Below are 17,535 nucleotides of genomic sequence, written 5' to 3'. Positions count from 1 at the left end.
AGAGCCTACATTAGATGAAATGCGACGTCTGTCAGACCAGGGAAGAGAAGGGCTAAGCTGCTGCTCACTGCGGAGTACCTTGTCATTCAGGGAGAAGAAACACCGGATCCGCCGGGGCAGGAATGTCCATTCAAAGTGCACACAGGCAATACGATCAGCAGTAACTCGAGAACTGCCGAAGAAAGAATTTCATCTGCCGCAGTTCCCGTACCAGAATGAAGTACTACAAATAATTAAATGGCAGTAGCAGTAACAGAGCAATAGCAGTAACAAGTAGGTAGGTGGTTAGTGAGCAACATGTAGTGAGAGAAAAAGGATGGAGCCCGAAGGAGTTGCAGCGGGCTGGTAAGTAGATGATCTATGCTTGTCGTCACCGATGAATGGAGCTTTTGATGAACCCTGAAAATATCAGGCTGCCTACCCTGCATGGGCAATCAAAGTAAAAAAACCCGCCGAGTTGTACCTTTGTCTTGGCATCAATCAACTTTAAATCCCCCCTCCCCAAAAAGGCGAAACACTGGGCAGGTGTCCGTCTCGGGAAGCAAAGAGAATACTACTAGTAATTGCTATGACCTGCTGTCTTGTCTTCTACTAATAAATGATAATTGACCGAGTTTGAGAGACGGCTCCCACATACAAACGTACCACCTGTACGAGTGAGCGACGTGGTCAGAGCAAAGGCGCCATCCACGTCGAAGAATCTATCATATTGGGCACAGTCTATTATCTGTATGGCGAGCGCGCAAAGTAGAGCAATGACCATTGCAAAGCCCAACGTGGGGTGTCTGTCTGGCTGTCTGCTCGCAGGCCATCCTTTTGACCAACAAGAGAGTAGTACGTACATGGAATACACACCCTTCATCATCGTATTGAATTTTTTTTTTACTAGTTTTGAGTTCTCGGTATGACTGCCTGCCTACTGCCCAGAACCTTCAAGGCCACGGCGAGAGTGGAGGTCCGTGGCGATGATACCCCCCGCGGGACTGATTGATTGCAGTATCTCTTTATGTAGGCGGCCCTGGCTCGCCTGGGCGTCCATTAACTGCCATGTAGCTGCACGGCGTGTCCCATTCTGGGAAGCTGGCATTGCGAGCCCAAAGATTAAGATTTCCTCTGGCTTGTCGTCAACGCTGGTTTGCTCATGGATTCCAGCGCCGCATTGTTATTATTGTTGTTGTTTTCTTTTCCTACTGGTCAGTTGACACCCCCGCCTGAATCAAAACCCCTACCATCAGGTATTATGTACAGAATGACCTTGCCCGAGCTAGGCAATCGCGGACCACTACCAATGTGCATACCATTACAACTTCTCATGATTCAGTGAGGTGTCTGTTCGGCCCATGCTAATAAGGCGTTCTGAGCCTGGAAAAAGCGAGCAATTATATATTGCGAATATCTGTCATATGCTCGGCTCGCTTTATTGCCGCGGCAGTCGTCCATTGAAGCAATAGCTGATGCTGGGGCTCACACCAATCCAATGCCTCCAGAGTGAAGACATTTTGCACATTCCCATTCAAATAATTCAGGACACCAGCTTCGGGTATGAAACACTGAATAGTAGCAGTAGTATTGATACGGTCGTGACGCCAAATGAGTAGGTATAGAAAGTAGTGGCCATGGATTCTGAAAATATGAAATGTGATGAGATCAGTGGGATCGGGCAGCTCTCTGGTCTTCTCTTCTCGGTGAAAGGGATAAGCCAGTCAGATGACCTTAATGATTCCTGCATGTATATCGTGCACGTTGACTGGCCCAGTCGTTCCAGCTGAGTAGCTAGAAAGAGAAACTTGACGGGGCCATTTTTGAGAGTGGGATTTGAATTCCAAGCTGGTGGACAAGCGGGGGGTCGCAAGAAAGATGTCATCAATACGGACTGTTTGTACTTACTCACCGCAATCATGCGCTGACAGGACTTTGAATAGTCATCTAGCCACCGGCCGGTCCTGGGGATCTACTACCTACCTCATTACCTATTCACGAGCGTCCAACTGGTTGTGGAATATCTGATAAATCGGATTACATAGTTCGTGCGGGTCCCAGTGGTTTTTGTCGTATCTCGGTCACTACTTTCCAGTGTCTGCCTACATACTATGCTACATAATCTCGAGTCCAGTCCCGCACCTTCCTCTTTACACCCACAATACCCGGTGGGCAGGAGACAGACAATCGAGTGCGACTTTGAAACAACTCGATTTTGATTAGGGGTTCGTCATTTGTTCAGTCGTCCGCCCCAACAAGATTGTGCGTGCGTGCGTGCGTGCGCCCGCCAGACAGGTCAAGAGCCGGCCTCTACTACTCTCACAGGGTATCTATCTATCTGCCTACTAGCGAGAGGTAATACTTCGCTACCTTACACAAGAGGGTACGTTGCCTGCAGAGATCGAACGGACACATGGTGCTTTGCAGCATCTAGCAGTTGCTCAGCCAGTCGGTTGTCCGCTGGGTCTTGGACCACAACACAAAAAAAAAAAAAAAAAAGCTGAGAGCACCACCACAACGACGACGACGACGACGACGATACCTATCTAGCTGGTACCATTTTACTGGCCTAAACCAGGAAAGTATTCAGCCAGCCGCCAGCCAGTCAACCCGCCAGTTGCTAGTTGTATGCTTAGTCTGTTCCTCGATCGTTCAAGCCAGTCGCCCTTGGTACGAAGCAGCTGCTACTCTACTCTGGTAAAAGTGGCGTGTATATACGGGCATTGGCAATCTGCGCATCTATGCGCATAGAGAGGAGACTCGGGGGGAAAAAAGAAAAAGCCCAAGCTTTACGAAGTATTCGTAGTTTCTACCGGTACATACGAGAATACATCCTTGCGGCTCTCACTAGGCGAAGACAGGACCTGCGAACATCCCCGCAAAGACTCTCAACTGGGTCCCAATCCACACGTCTGACACACGTCCGTCCCCCTCAAGGCTTTTTGTCCCGAGCCAGGTCCCGGCCCAAGAGCTTGTCACAGGCTCCCTCTTCTGGGAAGCTTCTCTGCTGTCATACGTGCATTATTACACTACACAGTTCACAGTATCCCACGCCCCCGCTGAAGCAAGCAGCAGCAGCAGCAAGGCCCCCAATTCCCTGCCAGCCAGACAGGCCGCCCAGACAGGTTGTCACACGCCGGTGCTGCCACTTATTACTTTCTGGTTGGTATTGGGTACCGGTTAGCGCATATTGTAACCTGCTGGCTGCGGGCAGAACCTCGTCGATCTCCCATTCTGATCCCGTCCCAATCGCCCCATTCCCACCTTATCATACGGGCCTTTCTCGTCTTGGGACTTGCAGAACTAGGTGCGCTGCTTGCACCTGCAGGCCTCGACGCACCCCCATTTGAACCCTACCGTCCATGAAGGATTAGGCACTGCGGCAGAGAGACAAGACAGCGGCAGGCACAGCGCTGCCAATCTGCAGGGCAAGGGAAAGCCATAAACTCTGCTGCCCCATGATGCTTTTTGACGTCTGTTAGGACTCAACAATTCGCAAAGCTGAAGGGCCCCGCCCGTTTACGAGGTCGCTACTATAAGTTCGCCCTTCATTGGACCTGCGGCATCACATAGTGCTCCAAGTGCGGACGTAATCATATTTCGTGTCAACTGCGCAAAAACACGTTGCCAACTAGGAAGAGCCGCCTCCACCCGGTAGGGGACCTCGTTTCGATCAGCCGCATCTTCTCCACCCGCGGTATTGCAGACCGACTGCCACACACCCATTCATCAAGTCATTCCCTGACAACTGGAGGGGAGGGGGGACCCAAAAGGGACCCGACATCCTGACCGTTGTCCATAGCTGTCTGCTGTGGTCATTATCTGCCATCTTAAGCAAGAATCAGCGCGCAGCAGCGGGACATTACACCAGAAACATTCTCGTCTAGGGTAGCCCGAGAAAAAACTAAAACCAGAAACAAGAAACAAAAGAAACGAAAAAGTGGCACCGTATTCTTGTGCTGCCTGTCTCTGTTTCTCGGGACGTCTGAGCTGATTTTACCCACTGAGCACTATCCGGCATCTGGAGCATCGAATCAGCTTCAATTCCACAGCGACACAAGGAGCTTGGATCTTGTACCAAGTACAGTGCCATCCAACGGCACGCGATTGTTCTGCTTCTTCCTTCTGCCGCCGCCGCTGCTGTTGCGTGCCATTTCACAACGAGACCTTACTCACAGCCGCATCCATCGCCGCATCACCGACCGTCCTCCGTCCGTACTCTACATCCCCCTGGTTGGCATCGACTTTCTCAACTGGGCAAGCCAAAGGCGCCAATTTGACCTAGCATCTCCGGGCTCCCCTTCAATTCCAACCTCCAAGCCTGCGCACCCATCCAGCATTATTATCCCGCTTGTCAATCCCTGTCTGGCCCGTTCGACTCTCTATTGCGACAATTCCTTCCCTGGACACAAGACCAGGATTCCCTCGCCCCAAGCCAGCCAGCCTGCGACTAGGCTATCCACAAAAAGAGGAGCGAGACTGAGGCTCCGCGGGTCCCCGCCTTACAATCTACGCCAGACCACTTACAAGCCCATCGAGACGGCATTCTGTACCTACCAACCTTGGTGAGGGCCCGATCAAGGTCACGAGCAACTATCCTATTAGCCAAGCGCAACCGCTAGCAACCTTGAATCCCTACCTACCGCACCTCTTCTCTGGGATTTTCTGGGGGATCTGCTTCCGAGCATCTAACTGACGTTTTGTTTCTCGTTCCTCTTTTGTGGCTCGCGTTCCTGCTGCCGCGCATCCTGCAGCGAGGGTTTTCCCAAGTCCCGGTCCGTCCCTCCCATATCGTTCTCTTTTTGCTCGTGTATTGGGAGAACACCAGAAACAAAACAGCCCAAGTCCCTGCGGTGCGGGTCTGAGCATCTTAAGCCTTACGCTCCTTGCCACCACTCATAATCGGGGGTTATTAGTGTGTAGCGCGGCTGGGGGGCACTTATTTGCGCCGTCGTGTCGGCGCTTCGATCCACGCAATTTGCGGCTCCCTATCAATCAACTATATACACATACACGCGGTTTCCCGTGTGGCTGGGTCTACCTACACTGCAACATTGCACTTGTTGCTGGGCAGCATTGCAGCTTGCTTAACAATTACAAAGGGCATTGCGCGCGCGCTCCATGGCGAGCAGGTAGCAATAATACTGACCTGATTCGTGAGTAACGGCGCCATACACGTATCGAACCAAACTCAAGCAATGACTGCGACGGCCGGCCCCTTTGCTCACGACACTTTCGCCAGCGACCCTTCCGATCCAGATGGTCCTATTTTCAGAAATAGTCCTCCGATGACAGCGTATCGTCCGAGATTAGAGCCATCGCTTTCTCCGCCGCCGGCTATACCGCTCCCCAAAGTCAGTTTATCTCCCACCGCTGGTCGCAAAGCTTCTAACAGGAAGAAAAAGGTGCAACCTAGTCAGGGAGATGCCGTGCTAGTTCATTATCTCGACGGAGGACGGCGGCCCGAAATTGCAGCAGAGGCTGGGGCATACCCGCTTGACGGAGGGTACTGCGACGACGGTGTTGGGGGAGAGGAAGACGACGACGACGAAGACACTGACGAAGAAGACGAAGGGGACAATCATAGTCGCAGCAGCTCCATGTCGGGCTATATCGGCAGCCCGAAAATGTCGCCTGATCCAAGACCTACGAATGGAGCAATGATTCTGAAGTCATTAGCTCTTGCTGCCCTCGAACAGCAACCGTCATCGCCAGGTGCAGATAGCGCGCCAAAATCAGCCGTCATGGAGAATGACAAAGTAAAGGGACAGATGAGATCACCACCAGAAGAAATGATACAGTTGCAGGAACAACAACAACAACAACAACAACTATCGCAAGCTCCACCACCACCGCCGCAGGTTACACATCATCCGCAATTACAACCCCTTCAGCCTCGAGACATGACTACGAAACCAGGCTTGGCTATGCCTATTACTCCTTATACCCCAAGCGTGCCTGAATTCTGTTCTCCACGGCTGCCGTCATCAAGTGGACTGAGGCATCCGGATCCCATGTCTCCAACCTCTACGCCAAGCAACCATGGCGAGCTTGCTCCCATTATGGCCTCTCCAACGTCGGAGACAAATGGCCATACTTCGCAAGCATTGCCTTCGATTCGGGCTCAAGTGGGAGACCTACTAATTGAAAAACATTATCCAGACAAAGACAATGCCTGGCGTCGACCTTCCTTCCCTCAGTCGCCTCCTGGATTACCGGGCATGTCGAGTATTCCAGGCATGACCTCGCCAACATCTCCGCAATACCCCTATACACATAGTATGCCGTCACCAGCATCCGTGTACACGCCACATGGATCATATCCTGGAAGTGGCTTTGTCCCCCGGTCAGGCCAAGATTACAGCGGCCCTACAGGTCGTCATCCAGAAGCACCTGTAATCATGGATCACAATAATCCATTGGTGTCACCCGTGAGTCGGGATCGTATGAGCATCGATCACATGACAAACCAGGTTGGCAGCTTTGTTTGCACCTTTGCCGGCTGCAATGCTGCCCCATTCCAGACCCAATATCTACTCAACTCCCACGCGAATGTACACTCGTCTGCAAGGCCGCATTACTGTCCAGTCAAGGGCTGCCCTCGATCTGAAGGCGGCAAAGGTTTCAAGCGCAAGAATGAGATGATTCGGCATGGTTTGGTCCACGAATCACCTGGGTATGTTTGCCCGTTCTGCCCAGATCGCGAGCACAAATACCCGCGCCCTGATAACCTCCAACGGCACGTCAGGGTCCATCACACCGACAAGGACAAAGACGATCCTCAGCTCCGTGAAGTCCTAGCCCAAAGACCCGACGGACCAAACCGAGGACGCAGGCGCCGAGGAGTTCCTTGAGTAAAAGAGACCACGCGTCACATCATTCTTCTACAACCACAAACTTTTTTTCTAGCACATGAGTTGTTTTTGACTCCCGTATTTGCCCATACGAGGACTAGATGTACATATCGCAAATGATATCCCGGGGATTTGGACGGTCGGCTATTTGTTTTTTCTTTGTTTTTGTTTTTTATTCTTCTCTTCTCTGCGGTCCTATGCCAGGAATTCCTTTTCTTCAATCCTCTGACCACTAGCGAGGTCTTAGTCACAGGAGTCTGACTTTTCTTTTTGCATCGCTCATATACCAACATTGATTTTATTGCTGTATTCATTTTGTCATAGCGAGTACCCCCTCTTGTGCATTCCTTGTTTCAAAGCCATTGCATCTTATCCAAGGAAGATGGATACTACGGAGAAGGATAGGGAAACGAGCAACGGATGGAGGGTCAAGAGAGACCTGTCAATCAAGTCACAAGTTCGTTGTGCTGCCTGGTCTCTGAGAGGCTTCATGGGTTAAATAGCTGCTCCGATGGCTGCAATAGGCAACTCACTACCCAGGTAACAGAGATATCATACCACATATCTGGGAATATATCTGGGATCAAGACGTGCGGTGGGAGGCTATGAGAACAAAATAAAACGAAATTGAAACGGGAAGTGATATTGATCTCGAGAGACAATGAATGCATCATTTGTAAGGTTCTTGAGGTGTTATTTGGATTACACATGAAGTATAGATAAGAAACAGTGGACAGTCCGGAGCAGAACCTCTTCTCCTATCAATGCGTCGTCGCTTATGCTAACAGCTGAAGAAGACATGACTTATGAGACCCAATCTGGTGCTTTCGTCGATGTTACTGTGATACTATTTGTCCACAGCTTTTGTGCAAAGTCGAAGATTACATTAAGATAGACTTGGTGTAGTGGCAAGAAGACTGCTAACTACAGCCTTTGGAGTATGGATAGGAAGGCGCATAATTTCAATTTGTTCACTCTTGTGTTCAAAACAACGGGCTAGAATTGAATCGGCACCATATTCCCCCCGTGCTACTGTTTCAGTCTCATGGACAACTCAAAACTTAACAAGCAGTCGGGCTATCGTGGTAGCCAGTGAGAAAATGAACATACGCTTGCTGTTGGGGAAGACAAGAAAGACTTATCAAGTACACAACGTCCATCCTCCATCATGCTAATCATGAGCAATAGCGCGTAGGATCCAACAAACAGGAAACCAAAACCAAAACCCACATTCAACGCATCTGTTTTCGTAACTGATTTGTTCTTCGAAAGTGGCAAGCATACCGTATCCATCGAGTCACCACTAGCGACCGTTGGCTCTCGGCACGCCCAAGCCACGGCCAATTGGCGCGTGGTAAGAACCGATACTTTGGAAGCCCCTGTTCGTATTTTGAGTCAGCAAATACATTCAACTAGATCAACCACTCATGGGGTAGAGATGGAACTCACTTGGTCAGGTCGAAGCCGGCCTCTTCATCATCATCTTCGTCGTCGTCATCGTCGTCTTGGACGGCCAGGGCCGGCTCCGCCTTAACGTGTGGAGTTTCGCTACGAACTGTTGATCTGCTTGGGCTCGCAATGGGCGAGCGACTTCCGTTGACCGGAGCTGGAGGGCTGCTGCTGCCTGGCAGGGGAGGTAAGGCGGGCTTAGAAGGGCTAGGGTCGAAAGGTAAAGCACGGAGGGGCGTGCTTCCTATGTCAGCGTACTTCCAGAATGGAGCGGGCGAGCTCGTCGGCATGTGTTGACTCGGCCGCTGAGCTGTGCTCGGAGGCGCAAGACGAGGGTGGAGCTTCTGAGGCGCCGGGGTCACGAATGGGGCACTCTCGTCCTGCATATACGAAGATGAAAGCGTGGGCGGAGAACGTGGGACCCCGTCAGCGGTACCAAAGGAGCCAGACGCCGTCAAGGGCTTCCGCGGCCGAGGCAAGGGGCTACCATCCTGGAAATTTGCTGGTCCGTCGGCGTCGTATCGCGAGCGCTGGTCGGGTGTTTGTGTGGGGTTCACCGAAGATGGCGGAGGCGGCGAGGCAATAGGAGAGAGCTTGCGCTTCCGTGCAGAACCGGGTGCCCGACCTGCCATTTCTCTCGGGCCATGGTTGACATAATTGAGAGGTCCGGGTTGACTTGGAGATGATGGAGCAGACGACCCACGATGTCCTCCTCGTCCAGTCTTGTACGCAGCATTGATCATTTCTTCCTTCTGCTCAGGGACGATTTCCCATTTCATACCCTTGCCAGGCTCATCCGTGGACCTAGGCATCTTGGCAAAGGATTTGTTCAGTGACAGGTTGTGCCGAATCGAATTCTTGTTTCGTTAGCCAAAATGGTATCTTGTCACAGTTCGCTCGAATTAGACTTACCTGCCAGCCTCCAGCCTGAGCATGCCTGTAGTATGCAAAGTTGTCCATAATATACCTATATATGCCATTAAGGTTCAATTTGTGGTCTTCGGTGCTGATGATGGCTTGCGTAATCATTTGCGCATAGCTATATTGCGGCTTAATGTGCTTATTTTCATCCAGACTGAGGTCCAAGTCATTATTGTTCATGAGTAATGTTCCACTGCTACCGTAAGCGGGAGACCGATGATTCGACGATGCGTTGGTGCGGCCCCGAGCAGCCGATGGAGGTGTTCCGGGACGCCTATAGTCGTGAGGCGCCGGGGCAATGAGCTGATGAGGGCCTGCGCCAGTTGCACCGGAGGTCGCGGCGGTACTCTTTGTGGTTTTGCTCGAGATGGCTTCGGGGACAGGAAGTGGCAGGGCGCTGCGAACCTCAGGTGGCGGGCTAGACTTCTGAGGTTTTGTGCTTATCGTGGGTGGGCCATGGCCAATACGTGATGTGTATATTTCGTGAACTCTCAAAGGTCCCAAATTGGCCGGTAGCACAAACATCATTTCGATTCCTCCCACTTCGATGACATCGCCACTGGAAAGCAAGTACGGAGAGTCCTCGCGCTTGAGGGTTTCTCCATTGACCTTTAGACCATTGCGACCCTTCACCTTGAGAAACCAGCTTCCGTGATCAGATTCAGGGTCGGCATCGGGGTCAAAGTAGATCATGGCGGTTTGGCGCGAAAAGACCTTGGTAGGGCCGAGATCGATATGCACAAAGTCCTTTGCATTGGGATCAGTGGGTATTGACTGGCCGTGTGCGATCTCGGTGGTGCGGCCAATGTTCACGACGAGATGCTTGACAAAGTAGGTCCATTCCTGAGCAGCAATCTTGGCATAGGCAGAGATATCACCCCCAGATGGATCTTGTAAGGAGTTTGCATGATCGCGGCTCGCTTGAGTGGGGATACTGGCGAGGCATTGTGTGACTTTTGATATCAAGGCTTCATCAGAGTTCGGATTGGCATCCACAGTCAATGTCGAGTCTTCGTCGTCGGCAGGCTCTGAAGGAGGATCTAACTGAACCTGGAGGAGGGAGTCAGCAGGGGAAACAAGGGGGCTTGCCAGCAGTGACGGGCTGCTGCAAGAGATGATGGCTGACCTTTCTTCTACGCTTCGAGGGACGCGATGGCGACGACAATTCAGTGGCAGGGCCGGGGCTGGGGTCGCGCGTCTTGCGCGCCCGTTGAGATGATCGCCTTGTTGCGGATGGCGGCATGGTGTAATGGCCAGCAAGGCAGTCAGACGCTGTCCATTGACTCGCATGCGATGAGGCTGCTGTACACGAGAAATGATGTCAGGTGGTGGGAATAACAATAGTAGTTTGGTGGGAACAAAGCCGGACGCGGGCGGCAACTAAATTAAGCAAGCTATCGCGATAGCTTCGATCCGTGTCGCGTCGCGACCGAGGATGGATGGATGTATGTATGGATGGGGGGGAGAATGTTGCCTTGCAGCTGGCAGAAACCACTCGCAGGTGCAATACAGGGCAAGAGCCGTCCAGCTGGAATGCGCCGGCGATACGCGCGGTGTTGACAATGGCGATGGTCGCCCGGTCTGCAAGTTAGGGAGAAGGAAAAAAAAAAAAAGGTGATGATGATTTTGATCGCTAGGCGCGTCGCAAAGGGAGAGATCGTCGCGTGGAAGACTTATGGAGGTAATAATGTGAGGTAGGTACGTAAGTCGTGGAGGCGGCGAGTCGAAAGTGGTGGGGTTCTTCTTTCTTTACTTGCGAAGGCATTTGGAAAAGAAAAAAGAAAAAAAGTTCTGAGCAGAAGATGAAAGTGAAGTGCATCCGCTCTTTACTAATCGAACGTCACTTTTGCTTTAAGATTTTTGTTTCTTTCCCTTTCTTCTTCCTTTGGGTTTTTTCTTTCCCCTTTTGCACCGTCAAGTTTTAGCAGTAGGCAAGAAATATATCTATGCAATGACGAGGAGACGCGAAACCAGACACTGCTGCAGGTGTCACCACTCCAGGCTGCAGAGGGGCAAAGTCTCTTTTTTTTCTCTCTTGTCCCTCCCTTTGGGTCCTCTCTGAACTCACAGTAAACAAGATTCCGTCAGTGGAAGAAGATGAAAAGAAAAATTTCCCATCTGGAAGAGCAAACTTAAACCCGCCAGTTCCGGTACCATGACCAAGAATTGCGCTGGGCATATAAAGGACATTTATTTACATTACATTTCTGCGAAATATGTGTATAATTTTTTGCGCTGCTCTACAGCATTCATCTCTTATGACTTCCTTCTTTTTTATTCATCTCTTTGTTGTGTGAGATGTGCTAACAGAAAAGAAGGGGGAATAAAGAATAATCCCGTTGATTTTACATGAGCTGCATGCAATATGATCCAGTCGGCGCGGTCTATCCCTGCTACAGCAAAGAGCGCGTCACCACAGGCACTGAGCAATCACGCCAATTCGATGCGCTTATCTGCAGCTTAAAGTGCTTCCCACCCGCTGATCGTTCCGATGTCCCCCTTATTATTGGCAGTCGTACATTAGGCAGTGTACACTAACCGACCCGGAGAATGGGTGACAGGCCACCTTCCAGGCCCAGTACCGGTACGTGAATCAGGCGGGCACTTGGCATACATTGGATATCTTTGCCCCGAATTCCATATTTGTTCTCAAGACGTGCTCTAGTGTAGTAGCCATGAGATAGCATTGGACCAAAGTATCATCAGCAAAAGGTGTCAAAAAAAAAAAATTTCAATAAATAACATTCAAACACCCTCATCACGTCTCGTCCTTCCTTGAAAGACACTTTAGGCCATGACAAGCCATGTCACATGGGCATTGTGTAGGTTTTACTCATCCATCCCGTCTAGGTAGTCAGCCACAGGTATACCAAATAGGTTGGTTGACATGTAAAGTTCAATGTTTTAACTCAGCTTCACCTTAAAGACACCTATTTATCTGCCCGAATCAGGAGTGTTGAATGCGTCTGCCAGAAAACCCATTCGTTTCCCAAGAATCAAAAGAATCTTCTTCTGGCCAAAGAATAATCTTGTTGGTGGTCGCGAGAGCAAATTCTGTACGTGATAATTGATATAAATTCCTGTCCTGTCTCAACATCTTCTCTCATGAAACTCATGTTGCCACGTGTACATCATCAACAACATGAGGAAACAAGCCGGGCCGTCAGTATGTTATTCGACCTTTTTCAAGCCAAGAAGTGGTGACAAGAGTGAAGATGTGCTGAATTTAGCGTTTCGTGAGAGTAGCAGCATCATTGCATCAATGCAATGACAAGTTGTGTACACACAAGCAGTTCCACTGCTGGCCGTGGCCTGCCCAAGCTGCCTACCTAGGCAGAGACACAGCCCCGTCTATAGTAGATGATTCCCACATCATCCCAAGAGCGCCTAAAATGAGGGAGAATTATGATACAACAGCTCATTCCTCAACATGAGTAGAGATAATTTGTACATGCACCGTTTTTTGTTTCTCTCGCTTTTATGATACCCCGCCATTGCTCCAATGTCCCAATGGAAAACACCTTTCCCCCCAACATCCAAATTCATAGTACTCATAAGACTTTTTTCTTTAGTTGTTGGCAACACTCAGGCGGCGCATCTTAGGTCCGCCTCGTCCAGACTGCTTCTTCTTGGTGCTCTTCTTCTGCGAGTCGTCTCCCTCGATGAACTTGATAAGCTCATCGATGCTTCGCGAATCCAGACCAGTCTTGGAACCTTTGCTCTTGCTCAGAACAGACGTCTGTGCGCTGCCGGCACCGCTGCCCAGAGCGACATTGCGAGTCGGGAACTTGATACCTGCGCGCAGTCTCTTAGCTTGCTGGTCCTTGTCCCGCTTGGCCAGCGCCACGGCGTTCTGAGTCAGCGTTTCGAGCCAGTTCTCAGCCTCTTTGGTGTTCTGGTTCTCAGGCCCGAGCGTGTCCTTGAAAATGTTGTAGCAATCACGCATCTTGGTCAGCGCAGCCTTGGGCTCGTTATCGAGAGCCAGTGCCTGGGCAAGCTGGAACAGAAGGCTAGCGGAGCTCAGTGAGTTCTTGCCCATGATGCGCTCGCAGACTCCGAGAGATTGCTCAAACCAGATGCGGGACTCGTGGTAAGCGTGCAGGCTTTGCAGCATGACAGCAGCATTGTTGAGTGTGGTGATGGAGTCGGGGTGATCGGCACCGTAGATCACCTTCCACAGATCAAGGCCATGCTTGACATAGGTGAGCGCCGACTTGCTGTCACCAGAGCCGTGCAAAAACAGACTCAAGTTGAGGTACGCCAGTAGAGTTTCAGCATTGTCAACACCCAGCGTCCTCTCCGACACGATGACAGCCTTGCGCGCCAGATCAACAGCTGCCTCCTTCTCGTCCAATTGATAGTAAATCTGAGCCAGAGTGGCGTAGGCTCGGGCAACCTCGGGGTGGATGATGCCGTAGATCTGCTCGTGCAGAGTCAATGACTCAAGCAACAACTCCATGCCAATCTTCTTGTTATTCTGCATCAAGGAATGGCGACCACCCTCAAGCGCCTCCTCAGAGATGACACTTCTCGGGGCCGAGTCCTTGACAATAGGCACAATGTTCAGGATGTCATCGGTAACAAAGGTGGTGGGCGCAACGGTAGCAGAAGCATTGGATGATGGGGAGCCCTCTCTGGCCTTCTTCTTCTTCTTCTTGCTGTTGCTCTCAGCCGACGCATGACCGTTAACCCCGTTTGTTGCTTTGCCGTTGCTGGCTGGCTGCTCGGATTCGGACTTGGCATCCTCGGTGAACTGGAATTCCTTGTGCTGCAACTGGAAGCCCAGCTTCAACGAAACCTCACGCAAAACTTGGAGAGGCTTCAGCTGGAAGGGCCAGTCTGCTTGCAGGGTGTATCTGAAGCGCCGGGTCGCCTCGCCTTCAATTTCCTTACGAATCGATTCAGGGGTCAGTTCCGCAAACGCCAGGTCAGCCTCAGGATACAAGGCCTTGAGCGACTCGTCAATGTCTGCGGCCGGCTTGGGGTTATAGCTGAATCCAATGAAACAGTTGAGAAGGTGAGCGATGCATGTAGACGTGAGCGGCATCGGGAGGTACCGCAGATACTTTCCAGCCACGTGCTTGAACGACCTAGCAACGATTTCCTGCTGGCACAGATCCGCCAGGCGCTGGAGTCTCGGGCCCTCGCAAGCTGCGATGACTTTGGTAAGGTAACGCATGTTGATACCGCGCTTGTGCATGATGCGGGTGAGGGAGACACCGTCGATAGGGAATGGCAACTCCGAATTCTTAATATCATTGACAAACTCAGGCACAATGTTTTCCCGCAGGTAAGCACAGGCGTTGCGCACCTCCTGCTCATCGGCCGCCCACTGCTCTTTTTCAGCATCCGTCTGCGGCTCTTGGCCACTGAAGGCGTCCGCATTCAAGGCAAAGGAGAAGCCAGATGTATCGAGGCGGTCGTCGTCCTCCTGCTGTTCCTCGCCACTCTCGGGCTTCTCAGCCTCGCTCTCGGCAGACTTCTCCTCAGACTTCTCCTCAGACTTGTCGGTAGCTTCTTCAGAGCCCTCCTGCTTCGACTCGGACTTGTCGGCGAGCTTCTTTTGGCGCTTGGCCAGTTCGGCATTGACCCACTCAGTCCACTTCTGTGTCCTGAGAGCCTCAACAAGCTCAGGTCGCAAAACCGACATACGATGAGGGTAATCAGAGTCCCCATTCTCGCCAACGTTTCCAACTTCCTCCATCCACGAAATGTCCAGAGGAGTAATGCGATAAAGATCCAAGACATATTTCCGGCCGTCGGTGCCCATCAAACCCTTGGTCTCAACACTAGCCTCAAGCTCGAAACGCTTACCGTCCTTGTCCCACACGGCGTGCTTCTTGCCACGAAGCGATCGTGAAAGCTTGCTGAAGGTGTCGACAAATCTCTCATCGGCGGCGACAATCTCCTTGCCCTCCACAGCACCGTAGTCGATCGAGTGCTCACCTGGCTCACGCTGCTTGAAGATGCCAGGAACAATGCTTTGGCCAACAATTCGCTTGCCCAGGTAGTCCACGACAACAGTAGCAGGGCTGTAAAGACCATCGATGTCGAGTTGGTTCACGATCCTAACTCCGGCCACATCCTTGCCAGTGGCGACTCTGGCAGCGTCGTCGCCGCCCTCGGTTGTGAAGGTTCCGACGCCATCAGCACCGTACGAGAAGAAGATGTTGTTGTAGACAAAAATCTGCGCGTCACGTCCCTCAGTCGGGTTGAGAGGAGTCACCTCCCCACGAGCAACAAGGATAGCACCCTTGGCCGCAGCATCGGTATAATCGGCGAAAAGCTTGGATATGAACCGTTCGCGGAAGACTCTATCTTGGACCGTCTCCTTGGGCAACTCGCGGGCTGATTGGAATTCCTCGTTCCAGTCTCGAAGGCTATCCGTGTTGTCAATACCAGCAATCAGGTACCCCTCCTGCGACCGTGTAATATCTGCGCTGTGCTGGTTTACTGTCGAGGATGTGTTGGGAACCAGCCACGGAGCCGCGGGAATGGCATTGGTCAGCTGGAAGGTTGCCAGTGGGTCTCTACGGCTGCTGTACTCGATAAGATTCTGGAAAGACTCGGCAAATGAAGGCGAGATCTGCTCAACCAGAGTCAGGAGCGAATGCGCCGAATGGCCCTTGGGCGAAGACTTTGGCGTGGGGTCGAATTTGCTGTTTGATGACTTGTTCACGTAGAAACCTCCAACATGAGATGTAATTTGGTATTGTTCTCCCTCGTTTGTCGAAACAACAAGGTACAAAAGATGTCCCTTTTGTCGAAGGTGGTATGGCGGTGGGTTCCATGCCGACAGAGCAATGGACTTGACTGTCTTTGGGGCAGGCTCTTCCTCCTTCGGCAGCAGTGTAGTCGGCTTTGCATCGGCAGCAAATTCATAGCTGGCAGCTTGCGCATTGTCAATGTCCTTGGTCTCGGCAGTGACGGCGTCAAAGAGGGAGATGCCAGGGGTGACACCATGCAGAGTATCAGTCCTATCGCCAGCAGCACCGATCAGGTCGCGGACCCGAATGACGTGAATACGAGCCTCCTTCTCTGTGTAGGGGTCCTCAACCAAGTTGATCTCCGCGTCTGCGCCGAGCCCCTTGACGTCGGATATCTGGACAAAGTCGTTTATGCGCTCGCCGTTGAATTCGAGGTGGAAGCAGGAATATTGGAAAGCGGCGGGTAGTTCAATAATGGACTGGCGCAGTTCGTGAACCTGCTCTTGTGGCGAAGCCTACATACTACCAAGTCAGCAAACACAGATTGGCGCAAGTGATTATAATGATGTGATTTTGAGACATACCACCATGTTAATCTTGTGAGGCTCATTGGGAAGAATCACAGTCAGAGGAAAGAGAGCTGGGGGGTTCAGTCAGTACAGAGTCGGGAGGAACTTGTATCATGGAAGAAGCGGCGTACCTTCGCCAGCTTGCTCGGCTTCCTCGTCTGGGACGTCCGCACTGGTGTCAGCCACCGGCTCTGAGTTGCCATTGGCAGCTACTTCGGTTGAGGGAGTTGCAGCTTGAACGACGGCGGTCAGTTGATTGTGCAGTTCGTAGATGGGGCGAAAAAGCAAGACTCACCAGCGGCGGCGGGGGCATTCTCCTTCTCGGCAGACATGATTGAAAAGGCCCAAAGATCGCTGTTGATAGGAAATTACAAGGCAGCTTTTAGCAAAAAGGAGGAGTTGCAATTCAATATACAAGGTTGGTGGGCAAAGGAAATGACCAGCACGATAGAAAGTACTGTGACTGCCAAAGGAAAAAAGAAAAAGTGGTCTACAAGATGACACAACCAGGACCAATAAGTTATTGTACAGGCCAGGGGAAAGATTGGCACTTCAATTGGGTGTTGATATGGCAGGAGACGAGAAAGGTTGGATTACGGCAGTGGGAGAAGCTATTTCCATTTCTTCTTCTCGACTCGACACGGGACCAAGATATTTTTTTCACGCCGGGAAAAGTTTGATGGAGACCCGAATGTATCCGGCGCAGCGGAGCTCGCGTCATGTAGGCCGCGAGCTTGCTGAAAAGGAGGCCCTAGCCGCATGCTGATTGGACGGGAACGGTTCTCGGGCCCGTCAGTGCCCAGTGAGTCTTCTCAAACAGCCCGCACGGCAGACCTAGAATGGCATGAATGGGTGCCCTAGCAGCCCCCCAAAGGTGATGAGAGGCTCGCTGAAAATACTCCCGTGAACCCTGTCTAGGGCCTCCCCCTTCTCCAGAACACCCGCAAAATCGTCAACTAGCGCCGAATTGATCTTCATGCAATTCGTCCTGACTTGCTGGGGGCGTTTTTTTTTTCCTGTGCTCTTTTAAAGATAGTCAAAGGTCATGAGTAGCGT

General features: G+C 51.5%; 3 protein-coding genes across 3 annotated transcripts; 1 reads left to right on the top strand and 2 right to left on the bottom strand.

Annotated features, from left to right (window-relative positions):
- Nucleotides 1-5,177: 5,177 nt before the first annotated feature.
- PFICI_05265 (uncharacterized protein) lies at nt 5,178-6,833 on the top strand (the record flags this gene model as incomplete). Its single annotated transcript, XM_007833846.1, has 1 exon — nt 5,178-6,833. The coding sequence occupies one exon, from the start codon at nt 5,178-5,180 to the stop codon at nt 6,831-6,833; it is 1,656 nt and encodes a 551-aa protein (XP_007832037.1).
- Nucleotides 6,834-8,136: 1,303 nt separating this feature from the next.
- PFICI_05264 (uncharacterized protein) lies at nt 8,137-10,446 on the bottom strand (the record flags this gene model as incomplete). The annotated part of the gene is made up of 4 exons (XM_007833845.1): nt 8,137-8,212; nt 8,283-9,139; nt 9,195-10,253; nt 10,330-10,446. 4 exons carry the CDS (start codon nt 10,444-10,446, stop codon nt 8,137-8,139), a joined length of 2,109 nt encoding a protein of 702 aa, XP_007832036.1.
- Nucleotides 10,447-12,771: 2,325 nt separating this feature from the next.
- On the bottom strand, nt 12,772-16,811 carry PFICI_05263 (Protein TIF31; the record flags this gene model as incomplete). Its single annotated transcript, XM_007833844.1, has 4 exons — nt 12,772-16,425; nt 16,495-16,550; nt 16,611-16,712; nt 16,775-16,811. The coding sequence occupies 4 exons, from the start codon at nt 16,809-16,811 to the stop codon at nt 12,772-12,774; spliced, it is 3,849 nt and encodes a 1,282-aa protein (XP_007832035.1).
- Nucleotides 16,812-17,535: the final 724 nt, after the last annotated feature.

The sequence above is a fragment of the Pestalotiopsis fici genome, assembly GCF_000516985.1.
Source record: "Pestalotiopsis fici W106-1 unplaced genomic scaffold PFICI_Scf_3, whole genome shotgun sequence".
NCBI classification, from domain to species: Eukaryota; Fungi; Ascomycota; class Sordariomycetes; order Amphisphaeriales; family Sporocadaceae; genus Pestalotiopsis; species Pestalotiopsis fici.
The sequence above is the reverse complement of the archived record's forward strand: the minus strand, read 5'-3'. Positions and strand labels throughout refer to the sequence as shown.